The sequence below is a fragment of the Oryctolagus cuniculus genome, chromosome 11 (genome assembly GCF_964237555.1).
Source record: "Oryctolagus cuniculus chromosome 11, mOryCun1.1, whole genome shotgun sequence".
Lineage (NCBI taxonomy): Eukaryota > Metazoa > Chordata > Mammalia > Lagomorpha > Leporidae > Oryctolagus > Oryctolagus cuniculus.
In genome coordinates, this window is record NC_091442.1 from 58,601,293 (window position 1) to 58,625,632 (window position 24,340).

At 43.0% G+C, this 24,340-nt stretch overlaps 1 protein-coding gene across 8 annotated transcripts in view; it reads right to left on the reverse strand.

The window, feature by feature from the left end:
• Nucleotides 1-24,340, reverse strand: part of SARNP (SAP domain containing ribonucleoprotein) — a 62,220-nt gene that overhangs the window by 20,096 nt on the left and 17,784 nt on the right. For 6 of the 8 annotated variants that reach the window (XM_051832845.2, XM_070052356.1, XM_070052355.1 and 3 more), the window contains 7 exons: nucleotides 23,952-23,998; nucleotides 23,668-23,735; nucleotides 19,420-19,471; nucleotides 18,516-18,589; nucleotides 18,011-18,039; nucleotides 12,374-12,399; nucleotides 7,610-7,678 (listed from right to left, as the gene is read on the reverse strand). In XM_051832845.2, coding sequence (XP_051688805.1) covers nucleotides 7,610-7,678; nucleotides 12,374-12,399; nucleotides 18,011-18,039; nucleotides 18,516-18,589; nucleotides 19,420-19,471; nucleotides 23,668-23,735; nucleotides 23,952-23,998 — 365 coding nt within the window. Of the gene's footprint in view, nucleotides 1-7,609; nucleotides 7,679-10,977; nucleotides 11,776-12,373; nucleotides 12,400-18,010; nucleotides 18,040-18,515; nucleotides 18,590-19,419; nucleotides 19,472-23,667; nucleotides 23,736-23,951; nucleotides 23,999-24,340 lie in introns of those variants that run through there. The other 2 variants (XM_070052361.1, XM_070052360.1) reach the window with 1 other exon arrangement.

Below are 24,340 nucleotides of genomic sequence, written 5' to 3' on the forward strand. Positions count from 1 at the left end.
AGAGAAAGATCTTCCATCCACAGTTCACTTCCCAAATGGCTGCAATGGCTGGAGCTGCGCCAATCCAAAGCCAGGAGCCAGAAGCCTCCTCCGGGGTCTCCCATGTGGCGGGTGCAGGGGCCATAGGATCTGGGCCATCCTTTACTGCTCTCCCAAGCCATAGCAGAGAGCTGGATAGCAAGTGGAGCAACTGGGACTCGAACCGGTGCCCATATGGAATGCTGGCACTACAAGCAGTGGTCTTACCCACTACACCACAGCACCAGCCCCTCAACAGCCTTTGAATAGAATTTATTATTATTAAAGATTTATTTTATAAATCTTTTTTATAAAGATTTTTTATTTTTTTGGAAGGCAGAGTTACAGAACAAGGAGAGACAGAACGAGAGAGAGATCCTCCATCTGCTGGTTTACTCCCCAAATGGCGGCAACAGCCAGGGCTGGGCCAGGCCAAAGCTAGGAGCCTGGAGCTTCTTCTGGGTCTCCTACATGGGTGCAGGGGTCCACAGATTTGGGCTATCTTCTGCTGCTTTTCCAGGTTTATCAGCAGGGAGCTGGATCAGAAGTGAAGCAGCCTGGTTTCAAGCTGAACTGGGATGCTGGCTTTGCAGGTGGAGGCTTACCCTGCTCCATCACAACACCGACCCCAGGAACTGTTATTTGAGTACACCTGAATGGATCCCAAATGTAGGGGGCTGGTATGGTGGTTAAGCCACCAGTTGCATCAGCATCCCACATTGTAGGGTATGAGTCCCAGCTGCTCCACTTTTGATCGGCTTGCTAATAATGCACCTGGGAAGGCAGAGGAGGATGGTCCAAATACTTAGGGCCTTGCCACAGGTGTCAGAGATCAGGATGGAGCCCCTGGCTCCTAGCTTTGGCCTGGCCCAGATTTGGCTGTTGGGGCCACTTGGGGAGTGAACCAGTAGATGGAGTATTTCTCTGTACCTCTCCCTGTCACTCTGCCTTTCAAACAAATAAATAAATCTTAAAAAAAAAAATTAAAAAAAAAAAAAAAAAGGATCCCAAATGTACTCAAGCAGGCCACTTACCCAAGAATCTAATTCTACCATTACTCTTTTTAGAATATTCTACCAAATTTCTCCACCATAGCTTACAGTTCTTTAAATTCCATGTTAGTGATGTCCTATGAACATCCCTATAGTTATTCTTATGGAAAAGGTCTGTACACTCAAATCCTAATTATAACCCCTTAAGAAGGCTGGTGACCAAATTATAAATCCATGATCTTCTTCCTTCTCTCCTCATCCCAAAGGCTAACTTCTACACCAAAGCCCAGTGCTGCAGGGAAGGAAAAAACAACAAAGATTTCTTCATAATATATTTCAGATGGTGGAAGGGAATCAAGACAGACTTAAACAGGCCTTCCAAAAGCAAATGAACTGAGAACAACCTGTCATCAGAAGTCACAATGAAATCTGAATGCTGGGAAACACTGCGACTCCTCTTCTTCTTGACTCTGTCTCAGTTTCCTCTTTGCTATCTCAACACATTCCAATGACAAGCTCCTCAAAAACAAGGCAGGTGCTTCATCTCTCTCTGAAGTGTTTCATTCTCAATCAATGAAGACCAAAAATAAAATACTAAAAAATTCTGTGTAGCTACCCAAGAATTTTCCAGCTACCATCCAGAACAATAAGTAAGTGGGATATCAAGTTTGCTTTCAACCTCTTAATTCTCTGACACTCTATAACACAGACCGTAATCATCAGGGAAGAAAGCTGGCTAAAATTACAAATCTAGAAGAAACCTAGTAATATTCTAGTGGACAAAAAAGGAAGATGTACTAAGGTCAACAGAGATAAAAGAAAATGTAACGTCTCAAGAATCAGTAACACATGCCTCCCACATTCCTGGAAAGTGAGAAAAAGGCATCAAATACACCTTTAGTTTCTGGCTTTGTGCCTGGGCTTTGGCTTATTTTTGCTTTTCAAAAGAACTATCTACCAAGCTGGATTTCCTATAATTTCCTAAAGTATCCAGTTTTACCTTCCTAAGTATGTCAATGTTTGAAAATACAAAACAATCCACTCAGCTTAGCTACATCAGTTAACACTACAGCTCTAAGTTCAGACTTAAGTTTTTTTTTTTTTTAATCAAAACTAACATCCTTTGACATGTATTAACTAAGCTGCTTTCCCATCTTTATTCCCTCTATCTGTCACTCCTTTCAAAGAAGTTTCTTATGTGCCAGGTCAAATCTTGTCCTTTACTAACAGAATTGACCCAAAGACTATTTCTCTTTGGAGGCACGGAAAACTGACAGAAAAAAACAACCAGTCAAGCACAGGACTGAAAACCAAGCTGGTGATCAATCAGAACCAACCAGGCAGATCTTATTTATCTGGGTTTTGTTTTGTTTGAGGGGGTGGGAGGTTTCTTAGCCCATAGTCACCATGAGGCTTATACGAGAAAAGGCATGCCATTCTGTCTTCAAATAGTTCCAAAGAGCTGGAGGAGACAATTTACAGCCTCTTGTGTAAAAAATGTCTATAAATGCCAGGGCTATTCTTTGCCCTGTCACTTCCCATTATCCTAAACCAACAACATTCTATTCATTGAGACTTGAGCTGGAAACGTGAACAGACAGACTTCTCTTGGATAGGGGAAAAGGAGAAGATGGTTCGGAGGAGATATGAGGGAAATCATATTGAAGTTTCTCTATAGGTCCTAATGGGTATAGTATACTAGTGGAGCTGAAAACTGATATATATGAGTAAGTCATACAAAAGTCAGCCTAGAAAGAATTGCAGAGATTGTTTCCTCAAATTTGTAATAATTTAAGCAATAAATCTAAAATATAAAAAGCTAAGTAGACCTTGACAGTATAATTTGTTTAAAAAAAGTAGTCATAAACACTACTTGATTCATGTCTGTTATGCTCCCACATACTTCCTCTTTATTCAGACACACTGGTCTGCAGCCAAGTTCACTGAAGAGAAATCTGCAAGCAAGGTCTTAAGTTGGATCAAGTAAACTCAAACACTGTATCATCGGAGACAGCAAAGGTGAGTATCTTACTGTACTGTTCAGAATCCCAGATGGAGTAGAGGTATGTCCACATTAACTACTAACCTCCACTGTTTGGCGTGTCCAATAAGGTAGGCACTAGCCACATGTCACTGTTTAGAATAAGTTCTATTAGGTAATGTTGGTTTACACAGTAAAACATCAGCACTTCTGGGACATTATGTTTTACAGTGAAAATTAGAGCAAACTGTTAAAATTAGTGCGGCTCTGAAAATTGAGATTATGATCAAGGTCAAAGTGATCCAATAGTAAAAAAAAAAAAAAAAGACATCTCAAAAAGTCACTGACCTGCAAGCAAAGAAGTCCCTGGAAGAAATCATATATATTCCAGTATATTCCAGTAAAGCACTACTTAAAACATGGTCTCTGCTGGTTTCCAAACTGTTACAATTTGTAATACATGTAGGAAATGAAAAATGCTTATAAACTTCTGGAGCACTTTTAACAATGCAGTGATATTTTAATCACTTACAAAAGTATCACTCTGTAGGCCAGAACTGTGGCACAGAGGGTTCAGCCACCACATTCAATGTTGGCATCATCCCATACCAGAGAGCCAGTTCTGAGGCATGGCCTACTCTGTTTCCAATCCAGTTGCCTGCTAATGCACCTGGGAAAGCAGCAGAAGATGGCTTAAGTCCTTGGGCCCCTGCAATCCACATGGGAAATCTGGAAGGAGTTCCTGCCTCCTGGCTTAGGCCTGGTCCAGTCCCAGCCATCACAGCCACTTGGGGAGTGAACATCTCTCTCACCATGTCATACTCTGACTTTCAAATAATTTTTTAAACATTTTTATTTATTTATTTGAGAGGTAGAGTTACAGAGAGAAGCAGAGAGAAAGGTGTTCCATCCACTGGTTCACTCCCCAAATGGCTGCAACGGCTGTAGCTGAGCCAATCTGAAGCCAGCAGCCAGGAGCCTCCGTCACATCTCCCACGCAGGTGCAGGGGCTCAAGCACTTGGGCCACCCTCCGCCGCTTTCCCAGGTGCATTATCAGGGAGCTGGATCAGAAAAGGAGCAGCCAAGACACAAAGCAGCACCCATATGGAATGCCAGCGCTGTAAGTGGAGGCTTAACCTACTACACCACAGTGCTGGCCCCTCAAATAATTTTTTTAAAGATGGGAAGAAGGCTTTGGCCTGACCCAGCCCAGGCTATTGTAAGCATTTGGTGAGTGAAACGGCAGAGATCTCTGTCTACCTGTCTCTTTCTCTGCCTATCAAATAAAATTAAATTTTTAAAAATAGGAACTAAGGGGCTGGCGCCGTGGTGCAGTGGGTTACTCCTCCGCCTGCGGAGCCGGCATCCCATATGAGCACCGGTTCTAGTCCCGGCTGCTCCTCTTCCAATCCAGCTCTCTGCTGTGGCCTGGGAAAGCAGTAGAAGATGGCCCAAGTGCTTGGGCCCCAGTACCTGCATGGGATACCAGGAAGAAGCACCTGGCTCCTGGCTTCAGATCAGTGCAGCTCCAGCCGTTGCAGCCACTTGGGGAGTGAACCAATAGAAGGAAGACCTTTGTCTCTGTCTCTCACTCTCACTGTCTGTAACTCTACCTCTCAAATAAATAAAATCTTTAAAAAAAAAATTTAAAAAAAACCTGGGAACTGAAATCTTATCAATGACCAGCCACAACACAGAAATAACTTGACTCAATTAAGGCCATAAAGCAAATTTACTGACAAAAATAGGTTAAAAAAAAAAAAGGAGGAAAGTTAATATTTACTGAAGGTCAAAGTGTCACTATAGTAGGCATTTGAAATATACAGTTATTTGCTCTTCACCAACAGGGTATTAGATATTACTCCAAACTTTAGATAACTGCTTAAAGTCACAAAGTTAATTGTTTAATAAATATATCTCTTTACTCAGACTCCTGTGGGTTAAAACTGAAAAGTCAAACACAGCAAAAGATCCTAGGGAAGGGAGGAGAAAGTCATGAAACACTATAAAAATTTCTGGGTAGACAGAATAGTGTGATGGGCAAATTCCCTATATGTGTCCATATAAGCTAAGTGGCAAGAAATACATGTTCAATTATTTTTTTTAATTCTGGAGACACACACACACACACACACACACTCAATTAATTCCCTGGAAGATGGGGTGAAGCCACTTCTGGGGTTCTCAGATATCCTCATAAACAAAATGAGATTGGTGAAAGTAGGAGCAGAAATAGATAGCACCCTACCCACCTTGCCATCAAGCATCAAGCACAACAGAATGACTTTTGCTTTATAACACGTTTTAAAACAGTTCTTGCCAATTAAGCTGCATACCATGGCACATGCTCTGCCTACCTCTCAATTCCTAATTTTTTTCTTATTTCACATAAACAGTAACAATCTCAGTAAGCACTTATGTAGTCTTAGCACAATGCCAGGCACATGGACTTGATGTTGTATTTCTGGTAAACATGAAAAATGTAAATTAAAGAGAAGGATGCAGTCCACAGTGGCACAAGTGATTTTAGTGCTTAGTGTTTTTTTTGTTTTGTTTTGTTTTTTTCCTAAGCAAAAAACACAATCAGGGGGCAGGTGTGATGCAGCCAGTTAAGCAATCACCTGCAACACCCACATCTCACACTGGCGTGGCAGCTCAAGTCCGGGCTACTCTGCTTTTACTCCCTGATAATTGCCTGGGAGGCAGCAGATGATGGCCTAAGTCCTTGGGTTCCTGCCAACCATGTGGGAGACCTAAATGGAGTTCCTTAATCCTGGCTCTGGTCCAGCCCAGGCCTAGCTATTGTGAGCATTTGGGGAATGAACCAGCAGATGCAGGGCATCTTTCTCACTCTCTCTCCCTCTGTCACTGTGCCTTTCAAGTATATAAATAAATCTTCTTTAGAAACCAAAAAAAAAACAGTGGCTGGCACAGCAGCACAGTAGGTTAAGCCTCTGCCTGTGGCACTGGCATCCCATACGCGTGCCAGTTGAGTCCTGGCTGCTCCATTTCCAACCCAGCTCCCTGCTATTGGCCTGTGAAAGCAGCGGAAGATGGCCCAAGTGCTTGGGCCCCTGCATCTGTGTGGGAGAACCAGAGGAAGCTGCTGGTTCCTGGTTTCAGCTCTGGCCCAGCTCCGGCTGTTATGGCCACTTAGGGAGTGAACCAGCAAATGGAAGACCTCTGTCTCTTCCTCTCAAATAAATAAAATAAATCTTAAAAACAAAACAAAAAACAGTGTCAGGACAGTTCCTTCCAATGACTTTCTAGGGAGCTAAATATTTTCACACTAATGGTGGAAATAGTATTTCTTTTTATGTATTTATTTGAGAAGCAGAGTTAGAGAGAGAGGGACAGAGAGAGGTGTTCCATCCCCTGCTTCGCTTCCCATATGGCCACAACGGCAGTACTGGGCTTGAGAAGAAAGGAGCTTCTTCCAGGTCTCCCACACAGGGTGCAGGGACCCAAGCACTTGGCCATCTTCCACTGCCTTCCCAGGCCATAAGCAGAGGGCTGGAACAGAAGAGGAGCAGCCAGGACTCAAACTGATGCCCATACGGGATGCCAGTGCTGCAGGTGGAGGCTCAGCCTACTACACCACAGAGCCAGCACCAGAAATAATATTTTAAATGATGGTTTTTCTGGTTTGAAATACCCTGCTACCTATTCAACAACCAAGAAACACTCCCATTCTCTAGGCAAACAGGAAAAACCTTTTTTTTTTTTTTTTTAAGATTATTTATTTATTTATTTGAGAGATAGAGTTACAGACAGTGAGAGTGAGAGACAGAGAGAAAAGTCTTCCTTCCATTGGTTCACTCCCCAAATGGCCACAACCGTCGGAGCTGCACTGATCTGAAGCCAGGAGCCAGGTGCTTCTTCCTGGTATCCCATGCAGGTACTGGGGCCCAAGCACTTGGGCTATCTTCTACTGCTTTCCCAGGCCACAGCAGAGAGCTGGGTTGGAAGAGGAACAACTGGGACTAGAACCTGCGCCTATACGGGATGCCGGCTCCGCAGGCGGAGGATTAACCTACTGCACCCCAGCCCCAGCCCCTTAAGCCCCTTACAGGAAAATTCTTAACAGGCCTAGCAAAACTCCAAAGGCAATTATGCCTCAGAGAACAGATTACTCTACAAAGCATAGCATCAACATTATCTTGCTTAATCAACTAAACTGTTTTAGTTAGCAGAGGGGCAGGAAAATCAAATACCTTTCTTATTTTTGTTCCACAGAACCTCCAAATTTTGTTTCTAGGTACTTTTGACCTAAAGACAGGATTATCTTCTGAACATTTAGTTTCAATTATGTCTGGATCAGAAGTTAAAGCCGATGTTGTTAAGTCTTAACATCACTGCATTTGATATTTTAACTGAGAGAAAAGTAGACCATTCTAACAGCTTGAGTGAAAGCTTACAAACATTCTAGGGAAAAACAATTTGTGAAACAATTCCTATAATAAAACCAATAGTCAGTGACAGAAGGTGATACTCAGGATTATGTGAAATGAAGTGCTGAGCAGTAAGCTACATTTTTAGGAGTCATTTTCAACCCATGCTGCCCTCTCCAGCCATTCTGTTGCTTCAAAAATAGCACTTCCATCCCACCTACCTTACCTTTCTGGAGATTGAAGAGACATTCAAACCAAATCTTTGAGCTCTTTCCTTTAGCTTATCCAGATTAACCTACACAAAGGGAGGAAAAAAAAGCATAGTATAAAAAATCAAAACAGAAAATAGAGAGGTAATAACCATGGTCCAATGCTAAAAGTACTCCATGTGCCAAATTAGGAACCTAAGCACCACCAAATCAACATCACGGATTATTAAAAAGTCTCTTGTAGAGGGGCCGGCTCCATGGCACAGGTTAATACTCCGCCTGTGGTGCTGGCATCCCATATGGGCTCCGGTTCTAGTCCCAGCTGCCCCTCATCCAATCCAGCTCTCTGCTATGGCCTGGGAAGAGAGTAGAGGAAGGCCCAAGTGCTTGGGCCCCTGCACCTGCACGGGAGACCAGGAAGAAGCACCTGGCTCCTGACTTCAGACTGGCGCAGCTCCAGCTGTTGCGGCCATCTGGGGGGTGAACCAACGGAAGGAAGACCTTTCTGTCTCTCCCTCTTGCTGTCTGTAACTCTACCTCTCAAATAAAGAAAGAAAATCTTAAAAAAAAAAAAAAAGTCTCTTGCAGAATGCAGCAAATGATTCAGCCCTGGGGCTGGTGTTGTGACTTAGCAGGTAAAGCCACTGCCTGCAATGCTGGCATCCCATTTGGCAGCCAGTTAGTGTCCCAGCTGCTCCACTTCTGATCCTGCTCCGGCTAATGGCCTGGAAAAACAGTGGAAGACGGTCCAACTGTTTGGACTACTGCTGCCCATATAGAAAACCTAGAAGAAGCTCTTGGCTCCTGACTTTGGTCTGGTTCAATTCCTGGCCACTGCAGCCATTTGGGGAGTGAAGCAGCAGGTAGAAGATCTCTCTCGGCCGGTGCCGTGACTCACTAGGCTAATCCTCCGCCTTGCGCACCGGCACACCGGGTTCTAGTCCCAGTTGGGGCACCAGATTCTGTCCCAGTAGCCCCTCTTCCAGGCCAGCTCTCTGCTGTGGCCAGGGAGTGCAGTGGAGGATGGCCCAAGTGCTTGGGCCCTGCACCCCATGGGAGACCAGGAGAAGCACCTGGCTCCTGCCATCGGATCAGCGCGGTGCGCCAGCCGCATCGCGCCGGCCATTGGAGGGTGAACCAACAGCAAAAGGAAGACCTTTCTCTCTCTCTCTCACTGTCCACTCTGCCTGTCAAAAAAAAAAAAAAAAAAAAAATCCGAAAAAAGAAAAAAAAAAAGGTCTCTCTCTATATATAACTCTTTCAAACAAATAAATCTTTTTTGTTTTTATTTGACAGAGTTACAGACAGTGTGAGAGAGAGAGAGAGACAAAGAAAAAAAGTCTTCCTTCCATTGGTTCACTCCCCAAATGGCCGTTACAGCCGGCGCTGTGCCGATCTGAGACCAGCTTCCTCATGGTCTCCCATGCAGGTGCACGGGCCCAAGCACTTGGGCCATCCTCCACCGCCCTCCTGGACCACAGCAGAGAGCTGGACTGGAAGAGGAGCAACCGGCACTAGAACCTGGCGCCCATATGGGATGCCAGCACCGCAAGGTGGAGGATTAACCAAGCGAGTCACAGCACCGGCTCTTAAAAAAAAAAAAAAAAAAAAAAAGATCCAGCCTTGCTCCTTGCTCCTTCATCCATGGAAGGTGACAAGAGCCTAAGGAGGTAAAATCAAAGCAGGGCAAACACTGCTTGGAAAGGCAAACGTGTAAATCATTACCTCCAAGTAAGTGCATCATTCACAGTCCAAAATCATAATTACCACACAGCTTACGTAAGCAGTTCTTAACACTATCATCAAGCAAAGAGAACTCTCAAGTGCTCAGCAGCTCTAAGGGTGAGATGCAGAAGAAGCTACAGGGCTGAAATTGAGGTGGTAGTTGCCAATAATCTGCTCTCTATGGCAATCTAGGCCTGGAAAGTGTGCACCAGTGGTGCGGAGGTGGACAGAGTATGCACCTGGTGGCATCAGCACTTTTTGGCTCATCTCCTCACCCCGTCCCAGGACCCCAGGTGTTTTACTAGATCACAGTTGACCACTGCCAGCTTCCCTGGGAGGGCCACCAGGTCTTCCGTTTTTCTCAGAAATATCTTTTTTCTTAAAAAAAGATTTATTTATTTTATTTTAAAGGCAGAGTTAACAGAAAGGCAGAGGCAAGCAGAGAGGTCTTTCATCCACTGGCTCACTCCCCAAATGACCACAATGGCTGGAGCTACGCCGATTTGAAGCCAGAAGTCAGGAGCTCCTACATGGGTGCAGGGGCCCAAGCACTTAGGCTGTCTTCCACTGCTTTCGCATGTCATAGCAGAGAGCTGGATCAGAAGTGGAACAGCCCAGATTCAAGCCAGTGCCCATATAGGATGCTGGCACTGCAGGTGGTGGCTTTATCCGCTACGCCACAGCACCAGCCCTCTTGGAAACATCTTTACAGCCTGTCTCGGAAGCCTCTCTCTACTCTCATTTCTCTTCTGGATCATCGGCACACTCCCGTGTGCTCTCCTTGCTTAAAGTGCCCTCCTTCCCTGGGCCTCAGACATGCCACCTTGTGTTTCCTGTTCTATCCCTTGGGCTCTCCCAGCCTAGGATGACCTCCCTGTTCCCTGCTCCATGACCAACCACTTGTCAGTCACAGTCCTGCAAACTCCCTCATCTACCGCTTTATGCTGGGTATGGCCAATGCTGGCCACATAAGCATGGGGACAGTGTCCTACTCTCTTGGCACTCAAAAAGGACTTTGTAAGTCATCACTGAAGGCATATATGAATGGGAAGCTTGTATCTAGTCTTTGGAGTGTTATGGTGTGCTGTTTTCTGATACAAGGATTGGCAATTTTGGTGGCTTTACTCTAGGTGAGGGAGCAAAATACAGGAACTAAAATGCTTTATTCTGATGGAAGAAGAAAATCCTTAGGAAGAACCTTTTACTGTCACTATCAGAGCAAGTAATACATTATAAAGAATGTAATCAAGGATGGTTGTTAAAAGAAATGGTGAAAAATCAGCACTGATACTATGCTAGAATCAGATTGGCAAGCAAGGCTGTTAGCAAGCCATCCAACAGAGTGAGGGGCAGTTTTGCTATGTATACACACAATCTCTAAGATTTACCCACAGAATCCTATGGCTAGGTGTGCAACTCCTGAGGAAGACTTTCGCAGCATCTTCTGCGTACATGCTTCTGCATACAATATAAAGCATCTTTCTGTTTTTAGAAAAATGTTCTTTCTCAAAATTTGATTAAAGCTCAAATAATAACATCTGTCAAATAAACAGTCCACTGAAGCACTCAATCCTCTTCTCTCCATTTTTGTGGAAGCTTTAGTATACAAGACTTGTTATCATAATGGTGTTTAGGACGTCTTCATTAACAGTAACAATAATTTAACATTTCACCTTTATTGGCAATACTGAACAATAACCCCAAAAGCAGGATTTCATAAGGCTGAATGTATGAAAACACTTCATAAAGTTTGTAGAAAACAATTAAAATATTGTTTATTATAGTGCAAAACATTTTTTTTTTGACAGGCAGAGTTAGACAGTGAGAGAAAGAGAGAGAGAGAGAGAGAGAAAGGTCTTCCTTCCATTGGTTCACTCCCCAAATGGCCGTTACAGCCAGCGCTGTGCTGATCTGAAGCTAGGAGCTTCCTCCTGGTCTCCCATGGGAGTGCAGGGGCCCAAGCACTCGGGCCATCCTCCACTGCCTTCCCGGGCCACAGCAGAGAGCTGGACTGGAAGAGGAGCAACCAGGACAGAATCCGGCGCCCCAACTGGGACTAGAACCCGGGGTACCGGCACCGCAGGCAGAGGATTAGCCAAGTGAGCCTCGGCACTGGCCTGGTGCAAAACATTTTGCAGCCAAGGCATAATTTTTTTCAAAACATATATTTTCCATTAACTTTTTGAAGTTCCTTTTAATTTCACCATAGCATTTCTATTTTCTTTTTTTTTTTAAGATTTTCTATTTATTTATTTGAGAGATAGAGTTACAGATAGTAAGAGGAAGAGACAGAGAGAAAGGTCTTCCCTCCGTTGGTTCACTCCCCAAACAGCCGCAACAGCCGGAGCTGCGCCGATCCGAAGCCAGGAGCCAGGAGATTCCTCAGCGTCTCCACACAGGTGCAGGGGTCCAAGTACCTGGGCCATCCTCTACTGCTTTCCCAGGACACAGCAGAGAGCTGGATGGGAAGAGGAGCAGCCGGGACTAGAACCAGCACCCATACGGGATGCCGGCGCTGTAGGCAGAGGATTAACCTACTGCGCCACGGTGCCAGCTCCTCTTTCTATTTTCTAAACATGCTAACTAGTCACACTGGTCCAGTAGGCCATTCTTATACTATTACTTACTTTGATTTTAAATTTAATAGGCAGTATTAGAAAATAGTAATATCTACAAGTAGAATTCATAAATTTATCTCCAAATTCTCTTTTGGTAATAACTAGACATTAACTAAAGCACCAAACAAGATCTAAAAACTGTACCATAAGAAGGGTTATATGAATTTTCTACTAGCTAACAAAATCTATATATCTTTTCAAAACAAGAGTGGTACAAAGAAAAATATCTACCATTAACTTTTGAAGATGTAGTAACTTTCGGACCTCTCAGTACCTCAAACAATTTTTTTAAAATTCAGGACATGTAACGCTATGCCAAAAACAGTCACTGAACTCGTGATTTAAGAATTTCTTCTGATGTGGGGAAAAGGATGAGTCTCTGACTTTAACTGTATGCAGCTATGACCTGGCTCATCAAAGGATAAAAAGATTTCTTACCGTAGGCTTGGTGTCAGATGACAGACCTAAGAAAAAAAAGAAAGTTTCATTTAATATTTTTTTGAGGTCATAAAGGAAACCAATAGTCTTCAATCAAATTAGCCTAAAGACACTACAAATGACAAACGGCTTTTATCTTATGATGAGAAGAAAAAGGCAAAAATCACAGTTAGAAAATAAGTCTGCCTTCATTATTAGTGGGAACATGAAACAATAAAGCTACTTGGAAAAGCAATTTGGTAGTTCTTTGGGTATTCAGCCTAGTGACTAAGATGCCTACGTGCTTGGGGAAGCAAGGCTCAGGATCCTGACTCCAGTTTCCACCTACTGCACTCCCTAGGGGACAAGGTGATGGCCTGATGAGTTTCTTACCACCCACAAGGAAAACCTGAATTGCGTTTCTGTCTCCTTGCTTCAGCCTGGCCCAGCCCAGCCCAGTCCCACCCCCATGGAGCATGCATCTGGGGAATGAACCAGTGAATGGGTGCACTCACACATGAGCTAACAATTTTTTTTAAAAAGGAAAAAAAGTCAAACAGTAGAGCCGTATAACCCAACAATTTTATATACTCAAGAGAAATGAAAACACATGTCCACATACAAACTTGTAAAGAAAATATTCACAGCATTATTCATATTAGACAAAAAATGAAAACAACCCAAACATCCATCAATCGATGACTGGATAAATAAAATGTGGTACATCCATGAAATGGAATATTAATAAAAATAATGAAGCAGTGACACATGCTACAACATAGATGAACCTTGAAAACATCAGCCAGGCCGGCGCCGCGGCTCACTAGGCTAATCCTCCGCCTTGCAGCGCTGGCACACCAGGTTCTAGTCCCGGTCGGGGTGCCGGATTCTGTCCCGGTTGCCCCTCTTCCAGGCCAGCTCTCTGCTGTGGCCAGGGAGTGCAGTGGAGGATGGCCCAAGTGCTTGGGCCCTGCAGCACCCCATGGGAGACCAGGATAAGTACCTGGCTCCTGCCTTTGGATCAGTGCGGAGCGCCAGCCGCAGCGCACCAGTCACAGCGCCCATTGGAGGGTGAACCAACAGCAAAGGAAGACCTTTCTCTCTGTCTCTCTCTCACTGTCGACTCTGCCTGTCAAAAATAAAAAAATAAAAATAAAAAATAAAAAAAAAAAGAAAGCATCAGCCTAAGTTAAAGAAGCCAAGCACAAATGATTATTTATTATGATTTCATTTCTATGAAGGCAAATTTTTTTTTAAGATTTATTCATTTATTTGAAAGGCAGAGTTACAGAGAGGGAGAGGGAAAGGGAGAGACAGATCTTCTATCCGCTAGGTCACCCCCCAAATGGCTGTATGGCCAGAAGCTGGGCTGGTCCCAAGCCAGGAACCAGGAGCTCCTTCCAGGTCTCCCACATGGGTGTAGGGGCCCAAGCATCTGGGCCATCCTCTGCTGCATTCCTAGGCACATTAGCAGGGAGCAGGAATGGAAGTGGAGCAGCTGGGACTTGAATTAGCACCTATATGGGATGCCAGCACCGCAGCTGACTTCACTTGCTATGCCACAGCACCAGCCCTGAAAGGCAATTTTCTATAGAGAAAAAAATGTGGGGCCAGTGCTGTGGTGTATGTAGTAGGTTAAGCCTCCATCTGCATTGCCAGCATCCCAAATGGGTGCTAATTCAAGCCCCAGTTGCTCCACTTCCATTCCAGCTCCCTGTTAATGTGCCTAGGAATGCAGCAGAGGATGGCCCAGATGCTTGGGCCCCTACACCCTTGTGGGAGACCTGGAAGAAGCTCCTGGTTTCGAATTGGTCCAGTGCCAGCCATTGTGGCCATTTGAGGAATGAATCAGCTGAAGGAAGCGCTCTTTCTCTCTTTAACTCTGCCTCTCAAATGAATAAATAAATAAATAAATCTTAAAAAAAAAAAAAAGTAGTTGCATAGCGTTGAGGGGAGAGAATAGAGAATACAGGGAACAAATATTAATGAGTACAGACTTTCCTTTTGGGGTGATGAGTATTTCTTTTATTTATTTATTTATTTATTTATTTTTTGACAGGCAGAAAGGACAGTGAGAGAGAGAGACAGAGAGAAAGGTCTTCCTTTGCCGTTGGTTCACCCTCCAATGGCAGCAGCGGCCAGCGCACCGCACTGATCCAAAGGCAGGAGCCAGGTGCTCCTCTTGGTCTCCCATGGGGTGCAGGGCCCAAGCACTTGGGCCATCCTCCACTGCACCCCCGGGCCACAGCAGAGAGCTGGCCTGGAAGAGGGGCAACCGGGACAGAATCCGGCACCCCGACTGGGACTAGAACCCGGTGTGCCGGTGCCACAGGTGGAGGATTAGCCTAGTGAGCTAAGGTGCTGGCCATGATGAGTATTTCTAAAATCAGACAGAGATGATGGTTCACAACTCTCAGAATATAGTAAAAAAAAAAAAAAAAAAAGTGAATTATATACTTCCAATGGATGAAGTACATGGCATATGAACTACTAATAGCATTTCAGTAAAGCTGTTACAAAAGACAGAGAGAAGTAATAGCTGGACAAATATGTCAAACTACCATCATGAATTAAAATTATGGCATCTTAAGGCAATGTTCTGTCCTAAAATTATCACTAAAAAAGCAACAATAAATTGGCCAGTAGGCTAAACCCTAACTTAATAAATATTTATTTCAAATTTTTCAAATGCCCTCAACAGTTGGGACTGGAATAGATCAAAGCCAGGAACCCACAACCCAGTCCAGGTCTCCCATGCGGGTAGCAGAGACCCAAGTATTTGAGCCAACACTTGCGGCCTCTCAGGATGTCCATTAGCAGGAGGATGGATTAGAAGTGGAGCCAAGTCTCAAATCAGGCACTCTGATACGGGATGAGGGCATAAAGTGGCTACTCAGCCACTTAGCCAAACACCTACCACCCAACGGCATGAATTTTAAAAACAAAAAAGGGACAAGCATTTGGCATGGTAGTTAAAATGCCCACATCCCATACTGGAATGTCTGTGTTCACATCCCAGGTTCCCTACTGTGCAAACCTGGGAGGCAACAGGTGATGGCTCAAGTACTTGGGTCTCTGCCACCCACATGGAAGGCACAGATTAGGTTTGGGCTCCTGGCTTTGGCTTCAGTCTCACCCAGGCCCAGCTGTTGTGGGAATCTAGGGAATCAACCAGAGGATGCAGTCTCTCTCCATTCCTCTGCTTTTCAATTAAAAACTAAAATAAATAAAGTTAAAAAACAAACAGAAAAGTACTCAAAATCCTACCAACCAGACTGTAACTGCTATTTTAGTATATATACTTCTAGTATTTTTTCTTATCCGTACATGTACTATTTACTTATTTATTTGAAAGTTGGAGGCATAGAGAGGGAGAGACAGAATCTTCCATCCACTGTTTCACTCCCGAAATGGCCAAAACAGCTAGAGCTGGGCCAATCCAAAGTCAGGAGCCAGGAGCTTCTTTTGGGTCTTCCACACAGATGCAGGCGCCTAAGCACTTGGGCCGTCTTCCACTACTTTCCCAGGCCATCAACAAGGAGCTGGATTGGAAGTTGAATAGCCGGGACTCAAACCAGTGCCCATGTGGGATGCCAGCAATGCAGGTGGAGGCTTAACCCATTGTGCCATGGCGCCAGGCTCCATTGTATGATCTTCTATTATACTATGCCAGATATTTGCTTAGTCAATTCTCCACTGAATTTTTAGTTGTTTCTAGTTATGACTATAAATAATGTTATGGGTTCTAGTCCCGGCTGCTCCTCTTCCAGTCCAGCTCTCTGCTGTGGCCCGGGAAGGCAGTGGAGGATGACCCAAGTGTTTGGGCTCCTACACCCACATGGGAGACCAGGAAGAAGCACCTGGCTCCTGGCTTCGGATCAGTGCAACACCGGCCGTGGCGGCCATTTGGGGAGTGAACCAACGGAAGGAAGACCTTTCTCTCTGTCTCTCTCTCTCTCACTGTCTATGACTCTACTTTTCAAATTAAAAATAATAATAATAATAATGCTCATGGCTGTCTTTAAAGCACATCCAATATTACTTACTTGAAGGTACTTAGGAGGAAAACTATTAAGACAAAGGTACTCTTTTCTCTTTCATTTCCTTTTATAATAGCCAGTAACAACTGGATAGGCATAATTTTTTTTTTTTTTTTTAATTTTTTTGACAGGCAGAGTGGACAGTGAGAGAGAGAGAGAGAGAAAGGTCTTCCTTTGCCGTTGGTTCACCCTCCAATGGCCGCTGCGGCTGGTGCACCGCGCTGATCCGAAGCCAGGAGCCAGGTGCTTCTCCTGGTCTCCCGTGGGGTGCAGGGCCCAAGCACTTGGGCCATCCTCCACTGTACTCCCTGGCCACAGCAGAGAGCTGGCCTGGAAGAGGGGCAACCGGGACAGAATCCGGCACCCCGACCGGGACTAGAACCCGGTGTGCCGGCGCCGCAAGACGGAGGATTAGCCTAGTGAGCCGCGGCGCTGGCCAAATAATTTTAAGCTTTTAAGACACTAAAATAGGGACAGGTATTTAGCCTAGTGGTTACAACACCACATCTGGGAGGCTGGCATGTGGCACAGAAGGTTAAGCTGCTGCTTGGGCCTGCATCCCATATTGGAGAGCCAGTTCAAGCCCTGGCTGTTTGGCTTCTGACCCAGCTTCTGGCTAAAGCATAGGAGAAAGCAGCAGATGATGGCTCAAGCACTTGGGCCCATACCACCAACGTGGTAGACTAGGATGGAGTTCCTGCCTCCTGGTTTTAGCCTAGCCCAGACTGTGGCCATTAAGGTAGTAAACCAGCAGATGGAAGCTCTCTGTCATTCTGCCTTTCAAAAAATAAAGCCTCCAATCTGAAATGCCAGCATCCCATATTAGAGCACTAGTTTGAGTTCTGGCCATTTAGCTCCCAGTTATTTCTCCTGGGAAAGCAGTGGAAGGTGATCCAAGCAGTTGGGTCCCTGCCACCAATGTGGAAGACCTGAATGGAGTTCTAGGCTCCTGGTTTTGGCCTGGCCCAGCCCTGGATATTGCAGTCATTTGGGGGAGTGAACCAGTAGATGGGAGATGTCTACTGGTTCACTTTGTCTCTTCCTATCACTCTTTCAAATAAATAAAAATTAAAATCTTAAAAAAAAAAAAGGTTATATCACACACTGGAGTATACGGGTTTGATACTTGACTCCAGCTCCCACTTCCTGCTGATGCAGATACTGGGAGACAGAAGGTGATGGCTCAGTAGCTGGATCCCCATATAAGAGATCTGGATTGAGATTCCAGCTCCAGGTTTCAGCCTAGACCAATTCTAGCCACTGCAGGCATCTTGGGAATGAAAAAGTATATGGGAGCTCCCATTTTTCCTCTCTCAGCCTCTTAAGTAGAAGAAAGAAAAAGACGACTAAAAAAAGAAGGCACTAGAAACTGCTCTGAAGATGTTCAAGGAATGAATGGCAAATGCTGGTACTTTCCATTCTTTCGTAACTTCGGAACCTTTTTTTTAATTGGCCAGAAGGCTCAGTATGATTTTATCTAAAGCAAAGAGGTGAATACCATAATCTATTATGGGCTTCTAGAACTAACAAGTTTATATTAATTTGAAGAAATCAAATCTGTTGTGTCGGCAAATAAAGAATATAGACAGCTTTCTTCTAAGAGTTTCTTTATCCTTACCTTTTGTTGGAACTGAAGAAATCCCAAACCTGCAGAAAGAAAAACAAGCTTAATTTTAGGAAGCCATTCACACTCCTGGTTGTCTGTGTCCGTGTCAAGTGTACACATGACACTTCTCCCTTGTGATCTCCAGCTTTGCAATCATTAGCTAATTCTAACAACCTCATGAAAGAGGTTCAGTTTACTCTCCTTCTCACCAAGGTCCACAGAATAAGCTAAAAGGAAGCCTTACCAGAATCAGGAGTAGTAGTCAGTTCTTGGCTTTTACATATTACAAAAAATCCTGTTCAATAATAAAGATCTATCTACAGCTACTGCACCCAAATCAGCAGAGATGTTCTGAGTACAGCCCAAAAGAGTGCATTTCTTTATAGCAAGGCTTATATTCTATTGAAAATTTATATATATGTATATATGTGTGTATACATATACATATATATATAAAACCTAGGATTCACCTTCATTACTATTACAATTTCAGGTCCACAAGTCTAGGAACACTCACCTAGCTGCCCGAGCAGCTTTCTTACTCTCCAAGCTCACAGGTACATTGAATCGTTCAGCCCTCTTCTGCATTCTCTACATGATAACAGATGAAAAAAAAAGGAGAAAAAAATTCAACTTTTGGCTTCAAGAAAGTTGGTTAGAGACAGATATCTTAAGAGTACCAGTAGTAATTTCTTAGGGTCTAAACTGATAATCCTGGAGGATAACAGGTTGTGTCCAACCTAGAGCTTAACTCAATAGCCTTTTCCAGAAAGCAAGCACAAAGAGACTATTATTACATTGATTCCCTCAAAAACAAAAGGGTGGAATAAAATAAATAAAACCCACATTCTACATGAAGTCAAGAAGACAAAAGCTGTGTTTGGTTGACCTTTCAAAGGGGATCAAAGGAACAGCTTGGTTCCAACACTAGCAGCACTCTTCCATGGTTAGAAATGAGGCAGCGTTGTCTTATGCCATTCTAAGAGTTTAATAACCCTCTACTTTGAAGGTACAAAATCAAACACAAGATCTCAACTGGAACCTAGTTTCACAGATCTTAAGACAAAATCCAGAGAAATTTTAATCTCACCTGTTAGCAAGTAGCAATTTAAAAATAACATCTATGTTCGTTATTTTTTCAAGGTATACTCCTCCTGAATTGTAATCTTAAACTTGTAAACATTTTAGAGAGTTACCAGGAAGACTACAGTATTTTACACAAAAGGACTGCAGCTTCAAAGGTGATTATCTACTATGCCAGCTCAAATATTTTCCCAAGAGTAATTGGTAGAAAAATGTACCAACACCAATATCTGTGAATACTGATTTTTCTGCTTATGATTAATTTTTTAAGTGATGCAGATAAAGAGTAAGAAACAGAACACAGAGATTGCTTTTCTACTAGGGAGCAGAATACCCACCTCAGTCTGTGGTATTTCAGATGTAATTTTTACCACTTTCTTTTCTGCTGCCCTGCAAGAGAAGAGACTTTTAAAAATACGAAAACTGATATTCTAAACCAAACCTTAGACACACATAAGAAAGTTGTCTGAGTCATGTCCTCTGCCCCATATGTCTCGGCCACCCCTTAGCCCCAAGAAACATGAAGTTCATTAGAACTTTGGTTCCTTGAGAGGAGTTCAAGTAACGGACTAAGCTACATGAGCTAAGGTCTAAGAAATCAATCAGGACAAAGTCTGCTTAAATATACTGGGCTGAAGGGAAATACTCAAAGGATATCAGAAACCATCTCATTTTCTTTTAGGGACTTTAAGTTTACTTTTGGACTAATGATTGTCCTTTCAACCCTCATTTAAATACTACCTCTCAATTTTCATCACAACAATAATTAATGAGTGCTTTATAAGCCCCAGTTTCCTCCTTTTACAAATCCTTATTTCTCCCTTGGGGACTGTAGCTCCAGCTCAAAGTCAAAATGGAACAAATAAAAATGCCAAAGGAGGTGGGAAGAAAAAAGGCTAAAGGGAATTTGAATTAGGAAAACATGGTCAGTTACTGGTCAAAAGGTTTAAGAGAAAACAAAAGAGGGGGGACCATAGGGGCGGGAGACAAAGTTCGGAAGTACCCAGGATAAATGGAAGGGCATTAACCCTCCACCAAACAACTCCCATAAAACTGTGGGTCATAACCAGTCTCATTAAGGTCCCTCATTTAGAGACATGGGCGGCTTTTGTTCCAATAACCCGGATACTTTTCCCATTTGATGCCCTGAAAGGTAGTAATGGTTTAATGACATTTTCAGAGGAAGCAATTCTAGAACAGGAACTTACTCTCTCCTCCATCCTTTTGTTAGAGGCTCCTGGACTGACAAGCAATGGGTGCCCCCTGCTGACCATAACTAGATCCTACAATAATTAATTGCCTTGGCTAAAGAAAAAAAAAATCAAAACTAGAAAGATATATTTTCGAGAACCTCAAGCCAAAGATGAAAACAAAGGATATCCCTTTGAATAATCAAGAATATAAATCAGTCCTGCATACTTTTTATGAAATTTTTTGCTTCCTAATTCCAGCCATCCTTCCCCAATGTTTTCTGCCTTGTTTAGGGGAAAAAAAAAAAAAAAAAAAAGGACAAAAGTTTAATGTTTTACTTGAAGTCCAATGCCATTAAGAGAGCAGTTCTCTCCATCAACCCATGACTTTCTCCACAGCCTCATCCTCAAGTACAATCACTGCAGTACATCTCACGGCAGAAAGGGAATTCTTGAGAGGAAGTTTTCTTCTACTCTATTCCAATTCCCTTAGGCACAATTGAACTCAAGTAATAAACAAACATCACATTCTGGGATCTATGGGACCATTTCTACTCTTCACTGAAAAAACTCTCTCCTGTCCAAAGTTACATATAAAACACTACCCCAAACTACAGGGACTCAGGATCTTTCTGTATACACTTTACTAAAACTATTTTAAGAAAAATGAACTTGAACAAAACTTTTCAAATTTCCTTGCTTTTTAACCCAAACAAGCAATTACTCTTCTCAATTGATCTTCCTTCTTTTCCCAGAAGTCCCCAAAATATTTTAAAGCTATACCACTCAAGTCATTTTCTCAAGGTATTGTATTTAATCATAAACCTCCTATGATGGAAAAATTAACTAAATGGTTTTAGAAAGTAATATTTGGCCGGCGCTGCAGCTCACTAGGCTAATCCTCCGCCTTGCGGCACCGGCACACCGGGTTCTAGTCCCGGTCGGGGCGCTGGATTCTGTCCCGGTTGCCCCCATTCCAGGCCAGCTCTCTGCTGTGGCCAAGGAGTGCAGTGGAGGATGGCCCAAGTGCTTGGGCCCTGCACCCCATGGGAGACCAGGATAAGTACCTGGCTCCTGCTATCGGACCAGCGCGGTGCGCCGGCCGCAGCGGCCATTGGAGGGTGAACCAACGGCAAAAGGAAGACCTTTCTCTCTGTCTCTCTCTCTCACTGTCCACTCTGCCTGTCAAAAAAAAATAAATAAATAAATAAAAATTAAAAAAAAAAAAAAGAAAGTAATATTTGACAAAATCTATCCAAATGTTAAATGTACATCCTTTGGACTGGCACTGTGACACAGTGGGGTAAGCCCCTTTTGATATACAGGATCCCATATGGGCACCAGTTTGTGTCACAGCCACTCCACTTCTGTTCCAATTCCCTGTTAATGTGCCTAGGAAGGTGGTAGAGAATGGCCCTAGTGTTTGGGGCCCAGCCACCCATGTGGGAGATGATCCAGATAAATTCCAGGTTCCTAGCTTTAGCATAGCACAGTCCCAACTGCTGCAGACATTTGGAGAGTAAACCAGCAGATGGAAGATCACTCGCTCTCTCCCACCACCTCCCCTTGCAACTCTTCCTTTCAAATAAACCGATCTTTATAAAAACATTCACATCCTCTATGATGCAGCAAATCCGCAGCTAACAATCTGTACCATGAGGGCATTGTGGCTTAGCAGGTAAAGCCACTAACTGCAACACTGGCATCCCATATGGGTGCTAATTCATGTTGCAGCTGCTCCACTTCCGATCCAGCTCCCTGTTAATAGCCTGGCAAAAGCAGCAGAATATGGCCCAAGTGTTTGGGCCCCTGCCACCCACACAGGAGACCTGGAGGAAGCTCCTGGCTCCAGTATGGCCCAGCCCTGGCCATTGTGGCCATTTGGGGAATGAACCGGAGGATGGAAGACTTCTCTCTCTGTCTCTGACTTTCAAATAAATGAATAAATCTTAAAAAAAAAAAACACCTGTTCCATGGACATCCTCGCATAATATAAATATAAAAATAATCAGAACAAGGAATATCTAAATGCCCATCAACCAGAGACGGGTGAAATAAATTACTGTTTATTCACAAAATGCAGTACTATTAGTGGCTAGAAATAATGTTCTAAGCTGAGAATTACCAAATCTGGGTGATGGGTATATAATAGTCTATTATACTATCCTAACTTTTTTCCATACTTTAAATTTCCCAAAACAAGCTAAAAGAAAAAGAGACAGACTTAACACTTACTAAGTATCCCTACTTATAGAATCAATGTGAGGATTATTTGAGTGTATGTGTAAAATACTTAGAACTATATCTAACATAACATTTAAATTAGGATATGATGATGATGATATAGGAATATCTCCAGATGGGGAGGGCATTGTGGTGCAGCAGGTTAATCTGCTACTTGCGATACCAGCATCCCATATCAGAGCACCAGTTCAAGTCCAAGCTGCTCTGCTTCGAATCCAGTTTCCTACCAATGTGCCCAGGGAAGGTAGCACAGGATGACTCAAATGCCTGGGCCCTTGCATGTGGGAAACCCATATGAAATTCCTGGCTCTCTGCTTCATCTTGGTCCAGCCACGGTCACTGTGTCTGTTGCAGGAGTGAATCAGCGCACGGAAGATCAATCTCTCTGTGTCCCTCCCTGTCTGTCATTCTGCCTTTCAAATAAATGAATCTTTAAAAAAAAAAAAAAAAAAAAACTCCAGATGTGAAAAAAAAACAAGAGTGTCCATATCATGTGTATACATATACCTATACATACACATTCACAGACACACATTTTACTCATTCCAAAACAATGTGCAAAAAACCTCTGGGAATTCAAATGAGGTGGAAACAAAGGGTACTTAATTTTCTATATACTTCACTATGTACCGATTTGTACTTACACATCAACTGTTTTCAATGTGCTGGAGTACAAAATGGTCAAGGCAGTTGTGGGAAAATTCCCATAAAAAAGATGTTTATGATCAACCTTGTAGGATAGTTTAAACAAAAGACAAATTCTACCCAACACCTTCCTTTCTCAAAAAACTAGTTATATTATGGAAAAGAAAAGAGTAGCAGAGTTTAGAGAATTTTACATTCAGATTCTCTATACAGTCATAGAATAATCTACTACGGTGATCCTCAAAAAGAACAACAAAAACTAGGAGAACTAAACTGTCTGAGCTGGAAGTCACCTGGTCCTAATTACCTTTTAGAAAACTTAAGAGACAAACTGCTTTGCTACATTGGGACCATATACATGAGAGTAAAACAGACTCTTCAGGAAATGTATGATCCAACAGAAAGGAAAAGGCCAGTGGGAATGTGGAAGAGGCAAACAGAGTGAAACATAACACCCAATAAAAACAGGTCTGCTCTGTACTGAGATTATAGAAAAAATATAATTACACATCAATGTTTTTTTCAGGGGGTTCCTCCTCTTTGACAGGCAATTCTATGGGCTTTGGTTCTTCTTCCTAAAACCAAATGAAACAAAATGGTTAACATAAAGCTAGAGTAAATACCCAAAAGAATATCAGAACCCCAAAGTTAATCAGTATCTCAGAACCTTAATTCCCCTTGTGTGCTCCCTTAATAAATTAGCATCTCAGACCTGCCATGACTGATGCTAAGCAGTGTGGCCAAGGCAAAACAAGATCAGGTCAGTGGCTAACTTTACTCCTCCAACTCACCTCTGTTTCATCTCCCAGTACATCTTCTTCATTTGCCTCCTCTTCAGCTAAAGAATATTAAAATATTCAGGTCAAGCCCTGCTACAAAACCATCTTGATCACTGTACTACAGTTAAAATTATGATCATTTTGTTTTCCCAAAGTAAAATTTAGTATTTAAGGCAGAACTGATACAAAAACTATTTCCTACATATGAAGAAGATAAAATCAGATCTCTACTTAACATCGATATGAAACTGAACTTCAGCTACACTAAAGAAATAAATGTGATAACGTCAAACTATAAAAGTAATTTAAAAAGTAATGTGGGAGACTGAGAAGAATTCTTTTTAAAAAAGAAAAAAAAACCTAGTAGCAAAAGCTATTGTTGAAAATTAAAGATTTCTTAA